Genomic DNA, 20123 nt, shown 5'->3' with positions numbered 1-20123 from the left:
GATAAGCCTTTCATATTTGATGTGTTGCAATTGGTTCCTTGTCACAAGACCTTTCCATGGGTAATACATTTCTAAGGATCTGCTGACCTTCAACCTTGACCTTTTCTTGGCCACTTGCCTTTTGGTGAACATATTACATAGTAAAGATGATTGATATAATGTGTTTCCATATCAAAACAAGGCTGGCTTCAGTAACAGTTGACTTGATTGTTATACAGATAAGTAACTACAAATGTACAACAATAAATCTGGTATAAGTTTTAATTTATTAGGAACACAATTGTATGAAACATGAAATCAGTGTAAATATTTGATAGTGTGCATGTGAAAAGGAAGGTCAGCTACATTATGTAAAGGTATTTCTTCTCCTTTAAACTGATGGCCCTTAAACATTCTCATCAGTGACAGCCCTCTCTATTTTGTATCGATGGCCCCTTAAACATTGTCAGCCCTCTCTAATTTTCACTCCATAATATTGCATTTAGACCCGATATACAGTATTTGACCTAATAATCACACTTGCCCCTATAAACACTCCCCTATCTTTTCTCAGGAAAAGAGGATGGGTGTGCTAACTGATGCTTATCAAATCTTCCTAACCTCATTCATCAGTTAATCTTCAGTCCTTAACCAAAGTCTCTGGATTGTTTTCTCTACAAAATATATGTAAATGAAAAAAAAAATTCCACCCAGATTTTACACACAAACGGTTTTTATTTTTAAGTACACTCCTTTTGGGATTTGTGCTTATTAAGTAAAACATTATATGTAAAAGTTCTTAACCTTATATATCCCTTCTGAAGATGAATTAGTGCATTATATATCAAATTAACAATATTACACCACTACCTGGTACCTTGTTACACAAAACCTTGCATTTACTAGATTTGGAAAACAATAAATACAATATCCAATCTCACATCATGTTACTGTCAATCTCACATCATGTCACTGTCAATCTCACATCATGTCACTGTCAATCTCACATCATGTCACTGTCAATCTCACATGTTACTGTCAATCTCACATCATGTTACTGTCAATCTCACATCATGTCACTGTCAATCTCACATGTTACTGTCAATCTCACATCATGTTACTGTCAATCTCACATCATGTCACTGTCAATCTCACATCATGTCACTGTCAATCTCACATCATGTCACTGTCAATCTCACATCATGTCACTGTCAATCTCACATGTTACTGTCAATCTCACATCATGTTACTGTCAATCTCACACCATGTCACTGTCAATCTCACATGTTACTGTCAATCTCACATCATGTCACTGTCAATCTCACATGTTACTGTCAATCTCACATCATGTTACTGTCAATCTCACATCATGTCACTGTCAATCTCACATGTTACTGTCAATCTCACATCATGTTACTGTCAATCTCACATCATGTCACTGTCAATCTCACATGTTACTGTCAATCTCACATGTTACTGTCAATCTCACATCATGTCACTGTCAATCTCACATGATGTCACTGTCAATCTCACATTATGTCACTGTCAATCTCACATCATGTCACTGTCAATCTCACATCATGTCACTGTCAATCTCACATCATTAATCTCACATCATGTCACTGTCAATCTCACATGATGTCACTGTCAATCTCACATCATGTCACTGTCAATCTCACATCATGTCACTGTCAATCTCACATCATGTCACTGTCAATCTCACATGCTACTGTTAATCTCAAATCATGTTACTGTCAATCTCACATGCTACTGTTAATCTCACATCATGTTACTGTCAATCTCACATCATGTCACTGTCAATCTCACATCATGTCACTGTCAATCTCACATCATGTCACTGTCAATCTCACATGTCACTGTCAATCTCACATCATGTCACTGTCAATCTCACATCATGTCACTGTCAATCTCACACCATGTCACTGTCAATCTCACATGATGTCACTGTCAATCTCACATCATGTCACTGTCAATCTCACATCATGTTACTGTCAATCTCACATCATGTCACTGTCAATCTTACATGTTACTGTCAATCTCACATGTTACTGTCAATCTCACATCATGTCACTGTCAATCTCACATCATGTTACTGTCAATCTCACATGTCACTGTCAATCTCACATGTTACTGTCAATCTCACATCATGTTACTGTCAATCTCACACATGTCACTGTCAATCTCACATCATGTTACTGTCAATCTCACATCATGTCACTGTCAATCTCACATCATGTCACTGTCAATCTCACATGCTACTGTTAATCTCAAATCATGTTACTGTCAATCTCACATGCTACTGTTAATCTCACATCATGTTACTGTCAATCTCACATCATGTCACTGTCAATCTCACATCATGTCACTGTCAATCTCACATCATGTCACTGTCAATCTCACATCATGTCACTGTCAATCTCACATCATGTCACTGTCAATCTCACATCATGTCACTGTCAATCTCACATCATGTCACTGTCAATCTCACACCATGTCACTGTCAATCTCACATGATGTCACTGTCAATCTCACATCATGTCACTGTCAATCTCACATCATGTTACTGTCAATCTCACATCATGTCACTGTCAATCTCACATGTTACTGTCAATCTCACACCATGTCACTGTCAATCTCACATCATGTCACTGTCAATCTCACATCATGTCACTGTCAATCTCACATCATGTCACTGTCAATCTCACATCATGTCACTGTCAATCTCACATGTTACTGTCAATCTCACATGTTACTGTCAATCTCACATGTTACTGTCAATCTCACATGTTACTGTCAATCTCACATGTTGTCACTGTCAATCTCACATGTTACTGTCAATCTCACATCATGTTACTGTCAATCTCACACATGTCACTGTCAATCTCACATCATGTTACTGTCAATCTCACATCATGTCACTGTCAATCTCACATCATGTCACTGTCAATCTCACATCATGTCACTGTCAATCTCACATCATGTCACTGTCAATCTCACATGTTACTGTCAATCTCACATCATGTTACTGTCAATCTCACACCATGTCACTGTCAATCTCACATCATGTTACTGTCAATCTCACATGTTACTGTCAATCTCACATGTTACTGTCAATCTCACATCATGTCACTGTCAATCTCACATCATGTCACTGTCAATCTCACATGTTACTGTCAATCTCACATCATGTCACTGTCAATCTCACATGTTACTGTCAATCTCACACCATGTCACTGTCAATCTCACATCATGTCACTGTCAATCTCACATCATGTCACTGTCAATCTCACATCATGTCACTGTCAATCTCACATCATGTCACTGTCAATCTCACATGTTACTGTCAATCTCACATGTTACTGTTAATCTCACACCATGTCACTGTCAATCTCACATCATGTCACTGTCAATCTCACATGTTACTGTCAATCTCACATGTTACTGTTAATCTCACATCATGTCACTGTCAATCTCACATCATGTCACTGTCAATCTCACATGTTACTGTCAATCTCACATCATGTCACTGTCAATCTCACATGTTACTGTCAATCTCACATCATGTAATTGTCAATCTCACATCATGTAATTGTCAATCTCACATGTTACTGTCAATCTCACATCATGTCACTGTCAATCTCACATGTTAATGTCAATCTCACATGTTACTGTCAATCTCACACCATGTCACTGTCAATCTCACATCATGTCACTGTCAATCTCACACCATGTCACTGTCAATCTCACATGTCACTTTCAATCTCACATCATGTCACTGTCAATCTCACATCATGTTACTGTCAATCTCACATGTTACTGTCAATCTCACATCATGTCACTGTCAATCTCACATCATGTCACTGTCAATCTCACATCATGTTACTGTCAATCTCACACATGTCACTGTCAATCTCACATCATGTTACTGTCAATCTCACATGTTACTGTCAATCTCACACCATGTCACTGTCAATCTCACATCATGTCACTGTCAATCTCACACCATGTCACTGTCAATCTCACATCATGTCACTGTCAATCTCACATCATGTCACTGTCAATCTCACATCATGTTACTATACTCGGCTTTCAATAAATCGCACACCCATATAACTTGGTATAATTCTATTGTTTACAACAGCTATTGTCTTCATTCAACTTTAATTTTCTATAATTTGTTTTCATGTTAAATTGTATTAATGATAAAAATCGCATCAACAATGATACCTATATAATAAAAACATGTTTACATTAAAATGTGATTTGAAATGTTAATGATGAAATAAAGACATTATTAAATTGTAGGCTATTTATACAGGGAAGATGAATTGAAGTGACTGGGGAACGCCAGGTTACCCAAAGGCATTGATCCCGACCAGGTCTAGTCATTCTCTGTTCCTCCAGATCTTGGTGGAGAAGTCAGGGTCAGAGTTGATGACTTGGATAATGAGAGTTAGCTGTACTCTACCAGTCACTTCTATCATCTGTTTATACAGGGTAGTATTGTTGTAAAAAGGGGGAAGTATTTATCTTAAAAGAAAAACCTTTGTATAATAATATAAAAAAAAATGCAAGAGAACTACAGGGTAGAACATTATATGCCCGTTGTTTAATGCCATATAGTGATTCTAATGTTTACATTAAATGCGGTTTTGAATTTTTAATGATGAAGTAAAGACATTATTAGATAACAGTCTACTTATACAGGGTAGTATTGTTGTAAAAAGGGGGTAGTATTAATACAAATGTGAAGGGATGTATTAATGATTAAAAACACAACTTGTTGTGTAATGATATAAAAAAATAAAAAGTATTATTTATATTATGAAATGACTAGATCATAACACACGTACTACAATAAGTCATTAGTACAATACATAAAATAGTTCAATTAAAGTATACAACCATTGATTCAGTAAAACAACATCTGATATCTATAAAGCCATGGGCAGTACTAAAACTGTTAGTTACTTAAGGACAAGCCAAGGCGATGGGGGGCGTTTATTGTAACAAGTGAAAAATGGTATACGACAAAACTTAACTTCTATGATAAAATGTGTTATCAGAGGTCAACCTCAAAGAGAGAACTGGTGGGTTTATTTACAGAACATTGGATTATTACTGGCTACGTTCAGTATGCCCTTATATGGTAATGAATCAGCACTTGTTGATACACTATCACTAATGTTAAATAGAACATAACACCTAGTACACATTCCTCTAGTACTAAAACTAACTACGCTGACGTAAAAAAATCGACCCTAGCATGGGTTAACTTTTGTCAGCACATGAACAAAGTCCTTCTGATTGGTCAGATCTATGATCAATACAGTTACTTGCTGAATTTTGATAAAATAATTTTCCACGGGAGATTAAAATCTTGGTAAATATGCTTTAAAGCAATTGTCATTTCCAGGTGGCATTCATTGACATATGAATCCATGAAATGTTATTAACAGTTTTGTTTTTTACGCGGACCTATTGAACTACTCTAGATGAATATGTTATAAACATGGTACAGGTATGTCAGTGTTGTAAGTCGGTTGTGATTTCCCTGTGAATTTACAGCCTAGGAAACCTGTCTTCCATATTTCTGTAATCGGCTGTAGATGTGATGAAGAATAGAACTTGCTCTCGGTCAACGACTGTGGCGCCACCAAGTGGTGGAGCCCCGAAGAGATGGTTAGTCTTGATTTGAAGTAGCGTAGGGCTAGCTGTGGTAGTGATGTAGAGGGTATGATTACACTGTTACAGGTAGTATCCTGGTATACCTTTACATTGTATTCTATATCTCCCAGCAGGAGGTGGCCCTCTGGTTCAATGTATCTCAGCTCTATTACTGCAGATACTGTTGGTTGGTTCATGATAGAACATTTGGAAAGTGAACTCTGCAAGTTCCACGATGCACCATTTTTAATGTAGCATTCTGAGAAGTTTGCTGTTGCTAAGGAACCTGGTGGTTTTCGTATTGAGAGAAACTTACTAACCCCTAAACCAAATGTGACATGAGTAACAATGGCACTTTTTCTTTCTCCAAAATCATCAATATCCACCAATCGAATCCACTCATCCTTTGCCATGTTGACATTTGGTCCACTGTCTTTGGAAGCCATGTTAACATATACACCGACCTGGTCAAAGTATTTGTCTGTGTTATATTCCCCGTCCAGAAGGCGGCGTGGATTCTGGAACTTGAGACTGCCATCTGCATTGTCCCATGTGAGCTGTGTGAAGGAAAACACCATGATGGATCCAACGATTATCAACAAGATCCCTGGAATAGTGATGATTCTCACCCACTTATTGACCCGCTGAGTTCCTTCCGAGCCAATCTTCTCCTTCCTCTTCCAGTAGCAGAAACGGACAATCGCGATCACAAGCTTCATAAGCGCACCCAACATACAGATACTCGCCTTTATGATCTGTACTACACTGATTGGTTGATCTCGACATGCAACTATTACAACGTTGATGATTATTTGAGGGACATCTTCCAACCAAATGACGAGCAGAGCGGCCACATCCAAAAGGAGTATGGGAAGGTCATCACGTGACAGATTAACTCCCAAAGTGATGATTTCAAACAGAAACAAACATGAGCCCAGGATGGAGAAAACCAGCAGTGTTGTAGTTAGACTGTCCTCGAAATGGCCAAACACCAAGCCTTCCCTGGCCGCTACGACATCGTGGTATAGGAGCCAGTCACTGATTGTATCAATGGAGTCCACAATCAATGATGTGGTGAAGGCAATCAAGCGTAAAATGTAGGAACACTCCATTTCAAATCTGTCTTCCTGTTTCAAAGTTTAATTATAAGTTAAGTTTATGGCTTTTGTATACTGCTCACAGAAATCTTCAATACTGATACAGATCCTCACTCTTTTTGTGGTGGATTATTACCAGAAGGATTTCTGTATCCTAGATTGTGATGTCTTGAAAAGCAGGCTTCATCTGTAACAGAAAAGAAAGAGTGCATTTGATAGAGAAATCTCAGTAAAAACCAACCATCTTCATTTACCTGAGGACGTTATAAAAGATAATTGTTACTGAGTAAAATACTGACAAAAACATACCTGTGCCATATATCTACCTGATATCTGTGGTTGTATTACATAGTTCTGTGACATACCTGTAACATATCTACCTGATATCTGTGGTTGTATTACATAGTTCTGTGACAGTGTAATATATCTACCTGATATCTGTGGTTGTATTACATAGTTCTGTGACATACCTATAACATATCTACCTGATATCTGTGCTTGTATTACATAGTTCTGTGACATACCTGTAACATATCTACCTGATATCTGTGGTTGTATTACATAGTTCTGTGACAGTGTAATATATCTACCTGATATCTGTGCTTGTATTACATAGTTCTGTGACATACCTATAACATATCTACCTGATATCTGTGCTTGTATTACATAGTTCTGTGACATACCTGTAACATATCTACCTGATATCTGTGGTTGTATTACATAGTTCTGTGACAGTGTAACATATCTACCTGATATCTGTGGTTGTATTACATAGTTCTGTGACAGTGTAACATATTTACCTGATATCTGTGGTTGTATTACATAGTTCTGTGACATACCTGTGACATATCTACCTGATATCTGTGTTTGTATTACATAGTTCTGTGACAGTGTAACATATCTACCTGATATCTGTGGTTGTATTACATAGTTCTGTGACATACCTGTAACATATCTACCTGATATCTGTGGTTGTATTACATAGTTCTGTGACAGTGTAACATATCTACCTGATATCTGTGGTTGTATTACATAGTTCTGTGACATACCTGTAACATATCTACCTGATATCTGTGGTTGTATTACATAGTTCTGTGACATACCTATAACATATCTACCTGATATCTGTGGTTGTATTACATAGTTCTGTGACAGTGTAACATATCTACCTGATATCTGTGGTTGTATTACATAGTTCTGTGACATACCTGTGACATATCTACCTGATATCTGTGTTTGTATTACATAGTTCTGTGACAGTGTAACATATCTACCTGATATCTGTGGTTGTATTACATAGTTCTGTGACATACCTGTAACATATCTACCTGATATCTGTGGTTGTATTACATAGTTCTGTGACAGTGTAACATATCTACCTGATATCTGTGGTTGTATTACATAGTTCTGTGACATACCTGTAACATATCTACCTGATATCTGTGGTTGTATTACATAGTTCTGTGACATACCTATAACATATCTACCTGATATCTGTGGTTGTATTACATAGTTCTGTGACAGTGTAACATATCTACCTGATATCTGTGGTTGTATTACATAGTTCTGTGACAGTGTAACATATCTACCTGATATCTGTGGTTGTATTACATAGTTCTGTGACATACCTGTAACATATCTACCTGATATCTGTGCTTGTATTACACAGTTTTGTGACATACCTGTAACATATCTACCTGATATCTGTGGTTGCATTACATAGTTCTGTGACATACCTGTAACATATCTACCTGATATCTGTGGTTGTATTACATAGTTCTGTGACATACCTGTAACATATCTACCTGATATCTGTGCTTGTATTACACAGTTTTGTGACATACCTGTAACATATCTACCTGATATCTGTGGTTGCATTACATAGTTCTGTGACATACCTGTGACATATCTACCTGATATCTGTGGTTGTATTACATAGTTCTGTGACATACCTATAACATATCTACCTGATATCTGTGGTTGTATTACATAGTTCTGTGACATACCTATAACATATCTACCTGATATCTGTGGTTGTATTACATAGTTCTGTGACATACCTGTAACATATCTATCTGATATCTGTGCTTGTATTATCTGATTGAATTATTACTAAGTAATCACAGTTTCTTCACAGTTGAGGATTTCTATTGAATAAGAATTCACTTTTAACAGTTCTGGGGTAGCCTAGATCTGTGTAAAACATTTCCTAACCATTTCCATGGTTTGATGTGTGTCTCTCTGTACAGCACCAGTATCTGCTGCCAGTGACTGTAATTAGTAGCTCTCATTGATTTTTGTTTGAACACAGAGAAATACTTGTTGTACCTCATGTGCTATTTATGTTTGTAAGTAAGAGTATTATCACGACTGATGATATAGGACACCAACCAGTCAGTGTTTTATCACAGACTTCGATGACAGTGTGTGCTGGTATACAGTTATCAAATGGGTATGAGGGCGATAGTAATTTTGTCAGACCCGAGGCAACAACTGTTGCACGAGGGCTTTAGCCCGAGGGCAACCGTTGTTGATGAGGGACTGACAAAATTAATATTGCCCGAATTACCCCATTTGATAACTGTTTTATTATACCTTTACGATTTTTCTTGGCATAAAACTCACCATTAGCCTTTCGGATATCTACGTAAAATTTTCTAAGAAATAGGTTAAAATCCGTTGTCGGTATCTCGTATAATACTTTTATAGTATTTTGGCTGTCTCTGTCCGTTAATAATGACTCAATCTCTACGTCTGTGGCGTTTTGAAAACGCGTGTGTTAATTGATCCATGTTTGACAGTTTCGTGAGAGAAAACAAAATGTTAGGCTACCGTCTGCAACAACAAACAATTTGTGTCAATTAAGCGCTTGCATGTCGTTGTGTCTTTCAAACGTTCTGACGACGTTACAGCAGGGGTGTGACAGTTCGCCGTGTGACAGTTTGCCGTGTGACAGTTTTTTCGAACTGTCACATGGTGTGATAGTCCTAGAAACACATGCGAAATCCTCTCGAGGCTGATAGTCAAATTATCACATTACTTCTATATAGAGAAAAAAACGTAAAGGTATAATAACAGTTACTGTCACACCACATACAGGACGTGGTGTGTGCTGGCAGTTACCGTCACACCGCATACAGGACGTGGTGTGTGCTGGCAGTTACCGTCACACCACATACAGGACGTGGTGTGTGCTGGCAGTTACCGTCACACCACATACAGGACGTGGTGTGTGCTGGCCGTTACCGTCACACCACATACAGGATGTGGTGTGTGCTGGCAGTTACTGTCACACCACATACAGGATGTGGTGTGTGCTGGCCGTTACTGTCACACCACATACAGGACGTGGTGTGTGCTGGCCATTACCGTCACACCACATACAGGACGTGGTGTGTGCTGGCAGTTACCATCACACCACATACAGGACTTGGTGTGTGCTGGTCGTTACCGTCACACCACATACAGGACGTGGTGTGTGCTGGCCGTTACCGTCACACCACATACAGGATGTAGTGTGTGCTGGCCATTATCGTCACACCACATACAGGACATTAAAAAAAGTTAAATAATTATGGTTTGGTAGATATCAATTCCCAACAAAAAAAAGGTAAATTTTAGGAAAAATTGATTGATTTGTAATTTATGATCAGATTCTGGTTTCTAAATTTCACTATCTTCTTGTGATAGTATCTAGACTCTTGCCTTATGGATAATTTGATGATAGAGTGCTAACAATGAACTAAGTTGTATGTACCAGGGGACATAACCAATGTTTATCCAGTAATGTAAGACCAAAGAGTAAAGTATATCTATAAGGGGTGATAGAAACAGTTGATACAGCCTAATTACCTCTATAACACTGACTATTACACTGACTATAACACTGACTATTACAGTGACTATTACAGTGACTATTACACTGACTATTACACTGACTTTAACACTGACTATAACTACTGGACTATTACACTGGACTATAACACTGACTATTACACTGGACTATAACACTGACTATTACAGAGGACTATTACACTGACTATAACACTGACTATTACACTGACTATAACACTGACTATTACACTGACTATTACACTGGACTATAACACTGGACTATTACACTGACTATTACACTGACTATTACACTGACTATAACACTGACTATTACACTGACTATAACACTGACTATTACACTGACTATAACACTGACTATTACACTGACTATAACACTGACTATTACACTGACTATTACACTGGACTATAACACTGACTATTACACTGACTATTACACTGACTATTACACTGACTATAACACTGGACTATAACACTGACTGTTACACTGACTGTTACACTGGACTATTACACTGACTATTACAGTGACTATAACACTGACTATTACACTGGACTATTACACTGACTATTACACTGACTATAACACTGACTATTACACTGACTATAACACTGACTATTACACTGGACTATTACACTGACTACTACACTGACTATTACACTGGACTATAACACTGACTGTTACACTGACTGTTACACTGGCTATTACACTGACTATTACAGTGACTATAACACTGACTATTACACTGGACTATTACACTGACTATTACACTGACTATTACACTGGACTATAACACTGACTATTACACTGGACTATTACACTGACTATAACACTGACTATTACACTGCCTATAACACTGACTATAACACTTACTATTACACTGGACTATTACACTGACTATAACACTGACTATTACACTGCCTATAACACTGACTATAACACTGACTATAACACTGACTATAACACTGGACTATAACACTGGACTATTACACTGACTATTACACTGACTATTACACTGACTATTACACTGACTATTACACTGACTATAACACTGGACTATTACACTGACTATACAGTGACTATAACACTGACTATTACACTGCCTATAACACTGACTATAACACTGACTATAACACTGACTATTACACTGGACTATTACACTGACTATTACACTGGCTATTACACTGACTATTACACTGGACTATAACACTGGACTATTACACTGACTATTACAGTGACTATAACACTGACTATTACACTGGCTATTACACTGACTATTACACTGACTATTACACTGGACTATAACACTGGACTATTACACTGACTATTACAGTGACTATAACACTGACTATTACACTGACTATTACACTGGCTATTACACTGACTATTACACTGGACTATAACACTGGACTATTACACTGACTATTGCACTGACTATTACACTGACTATTACACTGACTATTACACTGACTATTACACTGGCTATTACACTGACTATTACACTGGACTGTTACACTGGACTGTTACACTGACTATAACACTGACTATAACACTGACTATAACACTGGACTATTACACTGACTATTACACTGACTATTACACTGACTATTACACTGACTATTACACTGACTATAACACTGGACTATTACACTGACTATTACACTGGACTATTACACTGGACTATTACACTGACTATTACAGTGACTATTACACTGACTATTACACTGACTATAACACTGGACTATTACACTGACTATAACACTGGACTATAACACTGACTATTACACTGGACTATTACACTGGACTATTACACTGACTATTACACTGACTATTACACTGACTATAACACTGGACTATTACACTGACTATAACACTGACTATAACACTGACTATAACACTGGACTATTACACTAACTATTACATTGACCCTGTAAACTAATCCGAAACACAACATAGAGCACAGTGATCATCTGTCCATCAAAGACTTGTCTTTCTGTTGCATTACATTAGTTACTCTAAAGAGAGTGATGAAATCTGGCTTGACAAATTTTGACAATTTGGTATGGAACAAAACCCTTGGCCAGACTAATTATTGATTGTAAATGATGTGTAGGCTCTAAACATTTTGGGTGAAGAGTGCAAAGGTTTGGGCTAATGATTAGAAAATACACATGTTATAATGTTACATAAAACATCAGTATAGATCTGTCACCCCCTAAAACATGACATAAAATACATCAGTATAGATCTGTCTCCCCCTAAAACATGACATAAAATACATCAGTATAGATCTGTCTCCCCCTAAAACATGACATAAAATACATCAGTATAGATCTGTCTCCCCCTAAAACATGACATAAAATACATCAGTATAGATCTGTCTCCCCCTAAAACATGACATAAAATACATCAGTATAGGTTATGTCTCCCCCTAAAACATGACATAAAATACATCAGTATAGATCTGTCTCCCCCTAAAACATGACATAAAATACATCAGTATAGATCTGTCTCCCCCTAAAACATGACATAAAATACATCAGTATAGATCTGTCTCCCCCTAAAACATAAAATACATCAGTATAGATCTGTCTCCCCCTAAAACATGACATAAAATACATCAGTATAGATCTGTCTCCCCCTAAAACATAAAATACATCAGTATAGATCTGTCTCCCCCTAAAACATGACATAAAATACATCAGTATAGATCTGTCTCCCCCTAAAACATGACATAAGATACATCAGTATAGATCTGTCTCCCCCTAAAACATAAAATACATCAGTATAGATCTGTCTCCCCCTAAAACATGACATAAAATACATCAGTATAGATCTGTCTCCCCCTAAAACATGACATAAAATACATCAGTATAGATCTGTCTCCCCCTAAAACATGACATAAAATACATCAGTATAGATCTGTCTCCCCCTAAAACATGACATAAAATACATCAGTATAGATCTGTCTCCCCCTAAAACATGACATAAAATACATCAGTATAGATCTGTCTCCCCCTAAAACATAAAATACATCAGTATAGATCTGTCTCCCCCTAAAACATGACATAAGATACATCAGTATAGATCTGTCTCCCCCTAAAACATAAAATACATCAGTATAGATCTGTCTCCCCCTAAAACATGACATAAAATACATCAGTATAGATCTGAATCCGGTAACAACAACAACAACAAACCCCCCCCCCTCCCTTAAATAGATATAGAAAATGGGACAGATCCGTCTCCCCATAAAGCAAATTATTGATTCACATCTCTGCTGTTTCCCCATTCCTTACAAGGCTGTTATCCAATATGCACACACATCGTAACCCTCGGCCATGTTTTCTGGTGAATTATTGATACCTGTTAGTTACTACACTGATCCTCAGCTGCCATTTACCACCATACATCACTCAGAAATACACAGCCAGCCCCACTAGTTACTGGGTACATTACACAGCCAGCCCCACTAGTTACTGGGGTAATCCACATTCTGCTAATCTCTAATCGTACCTCACTGAGGATTATGTTCTGTAGTGATATTTGGATCCAAATACAATCGGAAAATCCTGCGTCACTTGAAATTTCCAAGACTCGAAATTTTCAAGTGAATTGAGTCTATTTTTAGTAGGTATTAAACAATGTACATGCTGATGTAATATTCAATTGATAAGCTATCTACAGTCATGGAAACCTAAATACTATTAATCTTACATGTAAACTTGTATAATGATGTACAACCCTGCCTATGAATCGGCCTGCTCTTAGTCACAGATCACCACCATGCCTCCCCAAGGCTCAGTCACAGATCACCCCCATACCTCCCCAAGGCTCAGTCACAGATCCCCACCATGCCTCCCCAAGGCTCAGTCACAGATCACCACCATGCCTCCCCAAGGCTCAGTCACAGATCACCACCATACCTCCCCAAGGCTCAGTCACAGATCACCACCATACCTCCCCAAGGCTCAGTCACAGATCACCACCATGCCTCCCCAAGGCTCAGACACAGATCACCACCATACCTCCCCAAGGCTCAGTCACTGATCCCCACCATACCTCCCCAAGGCTCAGTCACAGATCCCCACCATGCCTCCCCAAGGCTCAGTCACAGATCCCCACCATACCTCCCCAAGGCTCAGTCACAGATCACCACCATGCCTCCCCAAGGCTCAGTCACAGATCCCCACCATACCTCCCCAAGGCTCAGACACAGATCACCACCATGCCTCCCCAAGGCTCAGTCACAGATCCCCACCATACCTCCCCAAGGCTCAGACACAGATCACCACCATGCCTCCCCAAGGCTCAGTCACAGATCCCCACCATACCTCCCCAAGGCTCAGTCACAGATCACCACCATACCTCCCCAAGGCTCAGTCACAGATCACCACCATGCCTCCCCAAGGCCAGCTGCCCTCCTGGTACATATGTACCAACATTCCACATCCAGCTATCAGCTGTTGATTTATACTCCATCAACACACTGCCATAATAGTTACAGATTAAATGTTTCTCCCCCACATACAAATGTACTATTTATACATCAGGCCTGGAGTCCATGTCTACTAGAGGCTTCCAACATAATATTTCTACTAGAGGCTTCCAACATAATATTTCTACCAGAGGCTTCCAACATAATATTTCTACATCAAACATGGAGTCCATACATGTCTACTAAAGGCTCCCCACATAATATTTATACATTAAACTTCAGCTAGTCCTATTCAGTAACAGTCCAAGAGCTGATAGTATTCTAGATTGATACTGCTCATCTGCAAGTCTGTAAACAAACACAGTGTTTATCACTTTAAAGTAAAACCATGGCTGTAGGGTGTACCAGTGTGTCTGTAAATCTGTTCTAGTGTCTACAACTCACCACTTAAAACATGCTAATGTCCACCATCATTCTGCACAGAGAGAGTACATATCCAGGCCGAGGACAGCTCCAGGTCAGGTTGGCTTTTTTGTTCTGTTTCCGTGGAGATAGCATCTCCTTTGGAACAGCAGAGCTAACAACTACTGCTTTTGTGAGGAGTGATGTCATGTGATCAATACTGTACAGTCATACTAAGGCTCTTACTACTACAGCCCCAGGGGACAGCTGACCTCACCCCAGGGGTCAATCAGCTACTGACTCAAGTGTCAATGTACATACGATTTAGTCACTTGTAGGTAAAGAGGAAACTTATGTAGAGAAAACTCATCTGGCATTTTATCTGACACTACTATTATCTTACTGTCCGGCTGATAATGTCACAGAGTTCCAACGGTACAGTGTTACAGTCATGTAAACATTAAAAAACCTTGTTCTGCGTGATTGTGCTATTGTTAGTGACAGTATCAGTAATATGTACCACACATCTCAGTCGGAGCAAATTAATGTGGAGGGGTACGTTCTACATACTTTCTATGTGAGTTGTATGATAAACAGAATCTTATACTTGTATCAGTGTGATTTGGAATTTAACTTATTAAATAATCCAATTACAGTCACCTTTGAAAACAATCATTTAGAGATCAATAAAACTTCAATACCAATGAAGTTTTGTTTCAAGACCTGACGTTCTTCACAATACCGTCTTATAAATTGACAATAATTAACTTTGAAATAAGATATTTCTCATGGTTCTCAAAAACAAAAAATGACTATACTGAACTTGTTACATATCACCTCTTATATAAGATCATAATGAAAATTCTACATGGTTCCATTTCTTCTGTTTAGTGTCTGTCTCAAGTCCCCTACTGGTGAAACCATGCAGGGGGGACTATAGGTTTTCTAGACTTCATCTCTCGTGTGCGTAATGCCAAAGTTTGTCAGTGTTCTTTAACAGCTTCATTTCTTTAAGGATTTCAATCAAGCTTCACACAATGATAAAGTACCATAATATCTCAGACAAGTTCGAGTTTCCAGGATTTTTGGTTAAGTTCAAGGTCACTGTTACTATTTTTAGCAGGTGCCAGTATGGTTCATGTATTGCTTAAAGCAATACCCAGAATGCATGTTCATATTGGAAATTTTCTATCTGATTGGAAAATATTGCTAATAAAACTGAAATAAATTTATGTTGATTTAGAATATCATATGTTCAATCTGAGTGATAGATATTAAATTATAAATGTTTGTAAGTTTTATTGTTAGTTCCCTACCAGTGAAATTGGGGGAGCTATATATATATAGACTCCCTATCCAGCCATCTTGTACGTAACAGAGTTTGTCAGCACTTTAGAGGCTTCATTCCATGAGGGACTTTGATTAAACTTCAGGTACATGTAAAGAACTGTAATAGCTAGCGGGGAACATGTAGGAGACATATTACTTCAGCAATTCTCATTTTGTTTGTTTTTATTGCAGATGAAGCCCTGGCAAAGAAAGCAAAAGAGAGATATGATTCAGCTAAGGTACAGTTATATAATGGTCAAAAGAGAGATATGATTCAGCTAAGGTACAGTATATAATGGTCAAAAGAGAGATATGATTCAGCTAAGGTACAGTATATAATGGTCAAAAGAGAGATATGATTCAGCTAAGGTACAGTATATAATGGTCAAAAGAGAGATATGATTCAGCTAAGGTACAGTTATATAATGGTCAAAAGAGAGATATGATTCAGCTAAGGTACAGTATATAATGGTCAAAGAGAGATATGATTCAGCTAAGGTACAGTTATATAATGGTCAAAAGAGAGATATGATTCAGCTAAGGTACAGTTATATAATGGTCAAAAGAGAGATATGATTCAGCTAAGGTACAGTTATATAATGGTCAAAAGAGAGATATGATTCAGCTAAGGTACAGTTATATAATGGTCAAAAGAGAGATATGATTCAGCTAAGGTACAGTATATAATGGTCAAAAGAGAGATATGATTCAGCTAAGGTACAGTTATATAATGGTCAAAAGAGAGATATGATTCAGCTAAGGTACAGTTATATAATGGTCAAAAGAGAGATATGATTCAGCTAAGGTACAGTATATAATGGTCAAAAGAGAGATAGGATTCAGCTAAGGTACAGTTATATAATGGTCAAAAGAGAGATATGATTCAGCTAAGGTACAGTTATATAATGGTCAAAAGAGAGATATGATTCAGCTAAGGTACAGTTATATAATGGTCAAAAGAAGGGGGCTGCTGAATTGTTGAGAATACATTTATATTCATTATATCCAGTTAATTTTAGGAAGGCAGTGATCAATTGTAAAACATTTCCAAGTTATCAATTGTATATTACATAGGATGTACTACAATGTTACATAGGATGTACTACAATGTTACATACGATGTACTACGATGTTACATAGGATGTACTTCAATGTTACATAGGATGTACTACAATGTTACATAGGATGTACTTCAATGTTACATAGGATGTACTTCAATGTTACATAGGATGTACTACAATGTTACATAGGATGTACTACAGTGTTACATAGGATGTACTACAATGTTACATACGATGTACTACAATGCACCAGCTGTAAGTAATTATTTCATTTTGTAACAAAATTACTACAATGTGTGACTGTTAATGAAAAGTTGTTGTTTTCAAGGGAGTTATGCCCCTTTTTCCATTTGTTGTATCTCCTACATGTATGATAACTATGATTGTATATAACCTGGCTATAATATGTTAATGTTACTGTAACCTGGTTATGATTGTATATAACCTGGCTATAATATGTTAATGCTAATGTAACCTGGTTATGATTGTATATAACCTGGCTATAATATGTTAATGTTACTGTAACCTGGTTATGATTGTATATAACCTGATTATTATTGTATATAACCTGGTTATGATTGTATATAACCTGATTATTATTGTATATAACCTGGTTATGATTGTATATAACCTGGTTATGATTGTATATAACCTGGCTATAATATGTTAATGTTACTGTAACCTGGTTATGATTGTATATAACCTGATTATTATTGTATATAACCTGGTTATGATTGTACATAACCTGATTATTATTGTATATAACCTGGTTATGATTGTATATAACCTGGCTATAATATGTTAATATTAATGTAACCTGGTTATGATTGTATATAACCTGGTTATGATTGTATATAACCTGGTTATGATGGTATATAACCTGGCTATAATATGTTAATGTTACTGTAACCTGGTTATGATTGTATATAACCTGGTTATGATTGTACATAAACCTGGTTATGATGGTATATAACCTGCCTATAATATGTTAATGTTACTGTAACCTGGTTATGATTGTATATAACACAGGTTTTAAGTGATATAGGCAGAATAATGATGTCAATAAAAAATTGTTTAAAACTGCAATGAAACCAATTAATATATCATTGCCAAAAAGTGACGACACACCAGCACATTTTCTTTTCTAAAGAGTAGACTCAAAGCACCTCTCTAAAGAACGACTTAAATCTTCATCACTACAGTAAGGACTCTGAATTAGAATTTATTAAATCTCATCTCTAAAGAAGGACTCAAAATCTCATCTCTAAAGGACTCAAAATCTCATCTCTAAAGAAGGACTCAAAATCTCATCTCTAAAGAAGGACTCAAAATCTCATCTCTAGTCATGAGAATCATGTCATCTACTCAGAAATGAAATCTGGAAACTCATTGCCTTTGAGATAATAATATATACACATGTATAATGAAAGAAATTCATATTGCCTGAAATGGTGCCTAGACAAGAACTCTCTCTTTTTTTTGTGTAATTAAGGGCAATGACTATATTTTTTTATATTTGCTTATTTATAACCTGATTATTACTGTGGGTTATGTAGAGTAATTTCTGTCCACAGGGCCCTGGACCTGAGCGGCTTGTGTCTGGCTCAGATGACTTTACATTATACCTATGGAAACCGGAAGAGGATAAGAAACCAATTGCACGCATGACTGGTCACCAGCAACTCATCAATGATGTACAGTTTTCACCCGACACCCGACTTATCGCCAGTGCATCCTTCGACAAGTCTGTAAAGTTATGGGACGGCCGCACTGGAAAGTAGGTCAATATTAATATCTCCTTATCATCCAAATATATTGATTACATCGTTGAACTTCAATTTATGAACGTTGTTATTTGAACTATCATTCCAACTTTCTTGTCACAGATTCCTGGCGACTTTCCGTGGACATGTAAATCGTGTGTACACACTGGGCTGGTCAGCTGATAGTCGACTCATTTGTAGTGGCAGTTCTGATTCCACCATTAAAGTATTTGATGTGAAGACTAGAAAACTATTGTTTGATTTACCCGGACATGCAGACGAGGTAAGGTGTTTCTATTGTACACAGCCTTTAACTTCCTGTTCCTAATACCCGAAATTCTTAAAAATCAGCAGGTCTTGGAAATAAATATCCAAATAAACCATGGATTCTTTACATGGACAAGTATCTTTGAAATAATCCATAAATGTTTACAAAGTGTAGCTCTGGTTTTGTATGATACAACCCAAGGGGTAATCGGGTCTGTCAGATGGATTGTATGAATTGATAACTGATGT

At 37.3% G+C, this 20123-nt stretch overlaps 2 protein-coding genes across 2 annotated transcripts in view; one reads left to right on the top strand and one right to left on the bottom strand.

The window, feature by feature from the left end:
- Positions 1-20123, top strand: part of LOC117333402 (notchless protein homolog 1-like) — a 123681-nt gene that overhangs the window by 57845 nt on the left and 45713 nt on the right. Inside the window, exons 10-12 of the mRNA XM_033892689.1 lie at positions 16976-17022; positions 19419-19621; positions 19731-19890. Coding sequence (XP_033748580.1) covers positions 16976-17022; positions 19419-19621; positions 19731-19890 — 410 coding nt within the window. The remainder of the gene's footprint in view (positions 1-16975; positions 17023-19418; positions 19622-19730; positions 19891-20123) is intronic.
- On the bottom strand, positions 4109-15781 carry LOC117333403. The gene is made up of 2 exons (XM_033892690.1): positions 15497-15781; positions 4109-6951 (listed from the first exon to the last, which is right to left on the bottom strand). The coding sequence occupies exon 2, from the start codon at positions 6777-6779 to the stop codon at positions 5505-5507; it is 1275 nt and encodes a 424-aa protein (XP_033748581.1). The 5' UTR covers positions 6780-6951; positions 15497-15781; the 3' UTR covers positions 4109-5504.

Source organism: Pecten maximus, chromosome 8 (genome assembly GCF_902652985.1).
Source record: "Pecten maximus chromosome 8, xPecMax1.1, whole genome shotgun sequence".
NCBI classification, from domain to species: domain Eukaryota; kingdom Metazoa; phylum Mollusca; class Bivalvia; order Pectinida; family Pectinidae; genus Pecten; species Pecten maximus.
This window is presented reverse-complemented; position numbering and strand designations above follow the sequence as displayed.

Coding starts and splice junctions, on each gene's coding strand:
- LOC117333403 (XM_033892690.1), bottom strand. CDS start 6,779: ATGGAGTGTTCCTACATTTTACGCTTGATTGCCTTCACCACATCATTG.